General features: G+C 32.5%; 1 protein-coding gene across 4 annotated transcripts in view; it reads left to right on the top strand.

Moving 5' to 3' along the window:
- Positions 1 to 449: 449 nt before the first annotated feature.
- Positions 450 to 8,265, top strand: part of LOC123006467 (E3 ubiquitin-protein ligase Rnf220-like) — a 42,443-nt gene continuing 34,627 nt past the window's right edge. For 3 of the 4 annotated variants that reach the window (XM_044400973.1, XM_044400970.1, XM_044400969.1), the window contains exons 1-3: positions 450 to 490; positions 601 to 725; positions 1,136 to 1,610. In XM_044400973.1, the coding sequence (XP_044256908.1) occupies positions 472 to 490; positions 601 to 725; positions 1,136 to 1,610 (619 nt within the window). In that variant the 5' untranslated portion in view covers positions 450 to 471. Of the gene's footprint in view, positions 521 to 600; positions 726 to 1,135; positions 1,611 to 8,265 lie in introns of all 4 variants that reach the window. The other variant, XM_044400972.1, reaches the window with a different exon arrangement.

Genomic DNA, 8,265 nt, shown 5'->3' with positions numbered 1-8,265 from the left:
TATAGATACTTCTAATTGCTACAAATTTTACCAGAGAAATGACATCCGATGTTTATTTATTTAAATCATTTTTAGTGCAAAAACAAAAATTGTTTTTTTTACTTGATAGCAAGCAGACGAAAATTTGTCAGTAATCAATGAATTATTAAAAAACAAGTCAAATTTGTAATGTTTATTTAAGGCTGGAAATAGAACGCGGTTTAATCCACGCCTACTTTCCAAAATGAGCACTAAGAGAGAATAAATAAGATATATAAACCAACAGAGAACCACATACAACGAGAAAAACCAAACAAATGGAGAATATACATGAACAGGTACGTTTGCTGTTATGGTATTAGATGGGAGGTAATAAGGGCGTTCTTCAATGGTCGAAGCACGTGGTGCGCGAGTTTTAGGGGTGGGAGTACAACGTGGGTTTTTAGGAGAGGGAGATTATTCCTGTCAGTCTTATCCGGGTGGTCGTTCACGATGCATATGCTATTTTCGAGTAAGTTGCACTAACGTAAATAAGGGTAAGGTAAGTATTTTTTTAAATTATCAATAGAAATTTTTAAGAAAATAAATCTACGAGAAAAACTGCCAAAATGTATTTTTTAGATATGGAAAATTCGGCCTATGTTCCTAGTTCGGGACATTTGAATTCTCCAGCCCTTGTAGTGTTTTCCCAAGCTGCAGGTGGGTTACAAGATGCCCTTCGTATCCAACGTCCCTTTAATCCGCAGGTTAGTAAAAACTCAACAGATTTGTTACTTTAGTCGAAGGAAATGTAATATCAAGTGACAATTGTTTAGAGTCATTGACAAGATCATTGGGACAATGGCTTTGAAATTTAAGATCCAGTCAATATTATCGACTAATGCGATTTTTAATTAAATAGCAAGACTTTCAAAATTAAATGTACATAAGGGGCAAGTTTGAAAGTCTTTTGTTAAGCGTAATTAGGAACAAAAATAATTTTTTCAAGCAATTTGTCGTATATCATCAATATTGCTTTATTTTATTAGTTTTTTGACGTCTTTGTTTATGAGTGATTCTGTTTGCAGACAATGACCAATTAGTTTGCAACTCAGAGTCTTCCATTTGTTACATATGTTATGTTTTTTATTTTCTGAAATAGTCTTTTTGTTTTTAGTTTGCGATGTCCGAGGCGTCGAAAGAGCTTCATCGTCCGTTTACCTCTAGTTTCGGTTTGCGTCATATGGAGGCCTACAGTGGTCTTCCAGCCCACATTTTGAACCACCTTCAGCCTCAATTCCTCCATCCGGGATTGTCTCTCGGTTCCGGTGCATTTCGTCCACTCGCCGATTTAAAAGCGTTTCCTTCTCCGTCGGCATTCGCGCCACCAAAGTGTTTAAAAATCGAAACAAACAGTGAATCGGTTCACCATGGTCACGGTATATTCTCCCCGTCGGAAGAACGGTTTCTTGGACCAAGTCCTCGAACGGACTCTTGTTCGCCCGCGAGCGCGTCAATGTCTCCCCAACCCCAAACGACCGTCAAAGAGGAGAGTTTGGATGCTCACATGTCGGAAGATGGGGATGCGACCCATGGACAAGCAACAGACAACGACTCGCCTGGAATTCATGACGACAACAGAGGATTTCGGAGTAAGTCGCTTTTTGTTTGGTTTCTTCCTTCGGACGAGATCTGAAGATGCCTGCTTTGATATCGGCTGATTATCATAAAGGAAGCACTGGCAAAAAATATACGTTTTGCGCCTTTTTCAAACACAGATTCATTAAAAATAACAAAACACACGACGAAGACCTTTTCCGATGTATAGGTCGACAGAAAAACAAGACCCTAATTTCTACTATTGGGAGAAACAAGTGTACATATACATTCTTTATCTCGGTTATGAGTTTTATATATAAATAAATAAATGGTACTTCGACTATCGTATTCGGTGAACTGGGTCATTCTGACCCTCTTTTCGGATTTTGTTTTTTGTAGTTATGTTTCTTCGGTAACAATTCAGAAAATCTATCTATTGCATTATTTACATTATTTTAAAACTGAATAACACACCCAATCGTGAAAAATAAGTTTTTTTTTATAGCATCAGGAACCAAATACAAAAAATGCAGTTTTCGTGCAATCTTTCACAAAAAAAATATAATAAAGAAAAATACTAAACACAACAATTATTTCTTAATGTAAAAAGATTCGTTACATTTTGGACCTATAAAAAAATATTGCACGAAAAAAATAAAACTCAAACTAGCAGAAACTGAAGCTATCGGTTCAACGGTGATGTGGTGTACAAATGACCCTGTCTTACCTGCTTGGCCCCTTTCTGTTAATTTTTAAAACAATACAACTTCACTATAATAATAATTGGCATGTACTATGAGGAATAAGGTACTGAGTAGAACCAATACATGGCTTGCAACGTTAATTATTATAGCACGTTATTCAAAATTTTTTAGGGTCAGAATGACCCTGGGTCACCAATATATTCTGAAACTTAGTCTTAAATTAATTAATTAGATATCTAAATAAAGATTGGTTTTCTAATTCATTTTTTGGTACACAAACATTTACTAGTCAAATTATTGTCCTAAATAGTATAATTTTTTTAGGCACTGTGGATGGGTGAACAGTAAAATTAGAATTACAAATATCAATAGATTGTATTTTAATTTCAGAGAATTTTAGGTATTACGTTAACATTTAAAGTTACTATAATGGTTATTACTAAAACTTTTCAGTAAATCGAGAATTGTGTTACACAATATTTTTATCGTATTATTTTGTATACATTTTTTTACAGTAATCTAATAAAACAATTTAATTTAGTCAAATAAAAAATATATATTTGGTATTTTAAAAATTCGTAAAGAGTAAATTATGTTTTCATTAAGAATGACATTGTCAGTTTCAGTTTTTTGGATTCGAATGGTACTACAATAAAATATCCTTTATTTCTATCTTCACATTTAAGTTCATTGTTTTAAAGTAAGGTTACTGAATGGCATTTTAGATTTAAGACATTTAACAACGACAAAATTTTGGATTTGTCCAAGTGTCTTAGTTTTCAACAGCCACAACTGTACATACATAACATAAGTAGGAATAGATAATGTAGCAACAATAATTTTTTTCGTCTTAAAAATTTTTCACTACTATAGTAATGAAGCAGAAAATTTTCGAACTGTTTTTGTGAACAATTTTTCACTATCTTCTCACGTACTGAAACTAATTCAAGTACAGTTTTCAACAAAATAACTAGTATAAAAATATTATTATTACTTATTCGTTATTACAAAGGGTTTTATCACTAGATGTGATGTTATTTTTTTGTGAAAAAATTCTACTCGAATTTATATTTATACCTAGAGGAAATAGCAACACTAAGTTTTCGCAGTAACTAATACAACGAAAAGGAAAAAAACGTGTTATTATCGCAATATTTTCACATATTGTCAATGTTTTTGTGAAAGTATTCCCTTCAGATACGCTGATTTTGCATTAGTCAAAATTACCAATGTCGGCAATATTATAACATCTATATAGTTGACATTTCTTATACAACAAGTGGTTTAATTTAACAGCAAATATTTGATGGATTGAATGAATATTTTAATTTGGAGTTAATTTAATAATTTGGAATTTAATTTGGACACTGTGTTATCAATTTAAATACATGTAATTTCAAACTATTTGATTTTTTTTTAAACTTTTGAGACAATTTGAAATTAGTCGGATCAAAAAATAGTGGGTACCACACAGCCAAAAACTGTTGTTTGCTTGCTTGCACTAGTACTTGCAAAATGACACAAATGAATGAAATGATACAAATAACTATTGTTACAAATGTTTTTTTTACACTTTTGAAGACTAATTTAATTACAAAAAGGTGAATTTTAAGTTTTCCTACTTTTGTTAAAAAAATTTGCTTAACTTAAAAAAAATCATAATTATTATAATGAAACAGAAAGTGATTCTTTCTGTGATTAAAACTTTCAAAAAAATCGAACTATTCTTATGCTTAAACTTGTGCCATATATCTATTTATATACGTACATTCTGAAAATAGGTAAATTAGATTCATGTAGATTTGTTTTTTAAAGTATAAAAAACTTTTATTTCAAAAGACCATTGTACTAAATAGGAATTTGTTTTTTTGATTTGTGCAGATTATTTTTCAAAAAATGCTAGGTAATTATCGTAAAGAGAATAGAAGAATGCATTATATGTATTTCTCAATTTATTTATTTTTGCAGTAATACCAAATATAAAGATTGGAAAATTGGAAAATAACTTTTTTTGTGATCAAAACTTTCACAAATAAATTAATTGTTTTTGTGATTAAATTATGTCACAATTTTGTGCTCATACTCAAGTCATATTCAAGCGAGCAATATTAAGTTTGTGTTATAAATCTGTAATTTGATTACAAATTCATATACAGTTTCTGAAGATAAAAAGAAAAGATGTTCTTTGATAGTTCCATTGTTAAGGCGTGAGTATGCGAGTTATTTTCTTTGGAACAAAGTATGATTTGATGCATAAGTTGGTAGGACAAAAATAAATATATCATACAGAAATGAAATGGCTTTTTATTTGTTTGTCTAAGACCGCTCAGTTTTGTTTATATATTGAGATGGAACCCAACTGCTTAGGCTAAATAAACAGATAATGTTCAGTATTGTTCTTCCGCTAAAGTGGCTTGTGGCCACCTGGAAATGTAACAAATCGTTTACACATTAATATCCGTAGAAACATCAACTCGAAAAGCGTTTTTATTACTGACACTAAGCAAATTTATCGCAATTTATTTGCTATTGAAACAGTAGCCACAAGCTGATTTGGACTATTTTAAAACTCTATCATTTTCGGACGTTACGCTATTATTAATTGCGACAGAAATTGCTATTATCTTGTCGAGTTTGATCGGAAATGACATCAACCTTCTTATTATAATTGAAACGGTATTTTATTCCCCATTTTTACAACACTGCGATAATTTAATTTGTCATTATCGAGTGAATGAAACATAGATATTCGAAGAAATCATCGACTTCCTGATGTTTTATCGCAACTGTGCACGAAGTCGTGCGAATTACAAGTATTTGGAACTACGGACTATAATATGTAGAAAAATAATTGGAGAATAAGTATGTAGATAGAGTATAAGTAAAAACTAAAAACCACAAAACACACAAACCGCCATGGTCGTTAAAATCACGCGTAAACCCAATTTCCCTCATAACACCGCGCATTATGTTAGCATTACATAGACAGTTAAAATCTGTTAGTAAAAGCTTACATATGATTTGTTATTGCGGCTTTTCACACCGCAAAACACAGTAACATCCAATAATGTTTCTAGATTGCTTTACTCCTGTTCTTCGTTGGTTCGTTTTTAGTTCGAACTTGGAAGCGAATCATTATGTAAGAATTTCGTTATAATAAATCGGGGCTTGATTTGTTGCCAGAACGGAACGCAAAAATACGACCAATAACGGTCTTTACGTTTTTAATTTCGATTGTCATTAATTGCGGGTGAGAATGATTTCTCCGTTCGGGCCCTCGTTCCCCAGATGGATTGCAATTGATTCGAAATGAAAGTAATATATCCTCGGAGGAAGACCGTTAAACCATAAAAATACTTTCCGTATTGTTCGATGCCAATAATACCACCTACACCCACATACCGCTTCTCACTCGAATTTTCAACAGGGGCAATTAAATTGATGCTCATTTTTACACCCGCTTCTGTCAAGATGATATTTATGCCACTAGTCACATTATTAATTGTTTCCAACACACGGAGGCTGTTTGCCAACGAATTTTTGTAAAATTTACAAAAACTTTCCACATTGTATTATGCAACGAAAATTTTTAATGTTAATTTTGTTCCTGAAGATGGCAAAAATATAATGCAAACTGTTTCTAAATTAATTGGCATAAGTAAACTTTCAACAATTTCAGAAGACCATTTTTTTATCAAAAATTACATAATTCTTTCATACATAAAATCGAAAACTTTTTACGTGTTTTTCATTTTATATTTTTATGTTTTAGAAGATACACTACTCCAAAAAAGTAAAGCAACAAAAAATTTCCCCATAACCCTGTAAATTTTTAAATCGATCCATCAAACCATTTTCTCGGACCGATTGATCAAAGTTTTACAGGAACAATTGTACATATTGTTTCTGAATTTTGTCTAATTAATAAAATGTAGAAAACAATTTTTTTCGACCTTCTTCACAATTTTGCATTAGTTATTTGCTAAAATTAAAAATAAAATAAACAAAATTTTATTTGGATTTTTTTTTCAAAATTTGTAAAAAAATTCAAGAAACAATACTGATTAATTGTTGAAAATAGTTTTTTTTTTTTAATCAAGATAATACCATTTTTTGATGAGTTACAGCCTTTCAAAAATCATCAAAAAATTTAGGAAAATTTTTTGTTCCTTTAATTTTTTGGAGTACTGTAGTATAAGAGGATATTACTTTGTTTTTTGTAATTTTTACTTTATTTAGTGAGCTGACTTCTTAACCTAGCAATAAACCTAACTATATGTATAAGCACAGAGTTTATTATAAGCTGCTATACCTACATAAGCAGATTTTTTTAAAGTTTGGCAAAAAATTTGATTTGAGTGTAATGAAAATAAATGATAATATCTAAAGAAAAAAACTTAACTCTACCTTCATTCGTCGAGGTAAAGTTTTCTGAAATAAAATCAATGAGACTGAAGTGGCGATTTGTTTTGTTAATGGGTCAAAATGCACTACAATGTAGAGAAAAATTCTTTTGTTGGCGTAATGGTCAGTATGAAAATAAGATGTGGAGGCAATTTAGAGAGTTGAATGAGTATTGCGGTCGAGTAGTGTGCTTCATGAGGTTTAAATGTGTAAAGAACAAAGTGTTGGTAATAAATGATGACATTTGAGTGAATCATTACAGATAATGTTTTAGCTTTTGGCAGTAAGTGGAAAAAGGGCAGTCGCGTAGATAGTAGCTTATTGCTTGGAGAAGAAGAGAAGGTAATAATTACGGAAAAGAGGGTATCATTGCTCGGGCCGAAAAGCATTCATTAGAGCGACCGCGGCTCGCGTCCCGACGCTTGGCGTCGATTATCAGAGCGTCTTATTATATCTGGTTTTTAAACTGAAATATGCCTTTATCTCGCGAAAAGTGGCTTTCATTACGCGAGCATCCAACATTTTACTAACACAATCAATTATGGAATTTCGCCGAGCATAAATGACGAGCTAATGTTTGCACATTTTTAATTGAAATGCAGAAACGGTCGTAACTTTTTTGCAAAACGAATGCCGCGGTTTGTTAGGTATGCATTTTTGTGACAAATGATAAATCCTACCAGTGTTTTGTCAACTTACCGCTTCTACAGATTGTATAATTTAACAGGTCTGGTTTCAATTACATTCGTCAATCTCGTCAGGCTAGTTCTCGCTCCCTGCTGAATCTATTAAATCGTGCTCGGTCGGCATCCAGGTGATAATTAATACGATTTTACACGTGATTCCACGCCCTCAATAAACGCAACCACCAAAGAAACAAGTTATATCTTAGAGCGGTTCCTACCGACTGCACCAAAAGCACCCAAAAAATATTTTTGCATTTGTCTTTTAGAATGTGTAGTTTACGCTAAAAGGTCTAAGTGTTCTAAGTGTAAATGAGTCTTTAAAAATAGTGGTAATAATTTGAAGGTGCTACTAGTGGGACATTAGTGCTTGTAGTTATCCTGTGGTGTAAATCAGGGTTAAGCCTGTAAACGGCAGTTTGTTTTACTATCGCTTTCCCGTCATAGAGTTGGTCGGCGGCTTAGCGGCTATAAATAAACGTAAACACCGTCGATCACCAATAAATGGAAAAACAGCAATGCTATAACAATGTAGTTTATGGTGCGCGATGGGATCCGATTGTAGCTTTTTTATCTTAGTACACCCCTGGCTCCATTAACAATTCAGATTGGCGATGAGCCGCCGACGCTTCAAGGCGTCGACTTTAACTCAGATGAATAAGTCGACTCTTTAACACGATCATAACATGCAGAATCCCCTTTTTACATTCGACAACCTTTTTGTCATGTAAAAATGTTAACACGTTCCGACTCGATCCCAGATTTAAAATTGTCGGGGATTTCACTTGTCACCTCACCAGATATGTGTATCTTCTTAATTGAATTCGTAATAATACGCGTCCTGATACTCGAAATTCGTTTTGACAAGCGATTTAATACTTGGAGATTTCGATTCCCTCATGCGTGTCATTTTTTAA

The sequence above is a fragment of the Tribolium madens genome, unplaced genomic scaffold (genome assembly GCF_015345945.1).
Source record: "Tribolium madens isolate multiple individuals breed KSU strain unplaced genomic scaffold, Tmad_KSU_1.1 Scaffold_2;HRSCAF=44;Tcas5.2_LGX, whole genome shotgun sequence".
NCBI lineage: Eukaryota > Metazoa > Arthropoda > Insecta > Coleoptera > Tenebrionidae > Tribolium > Tribolium madens.
This window is presented reverse-complemented; position numbering and strand designations above follow the sequence as displayed.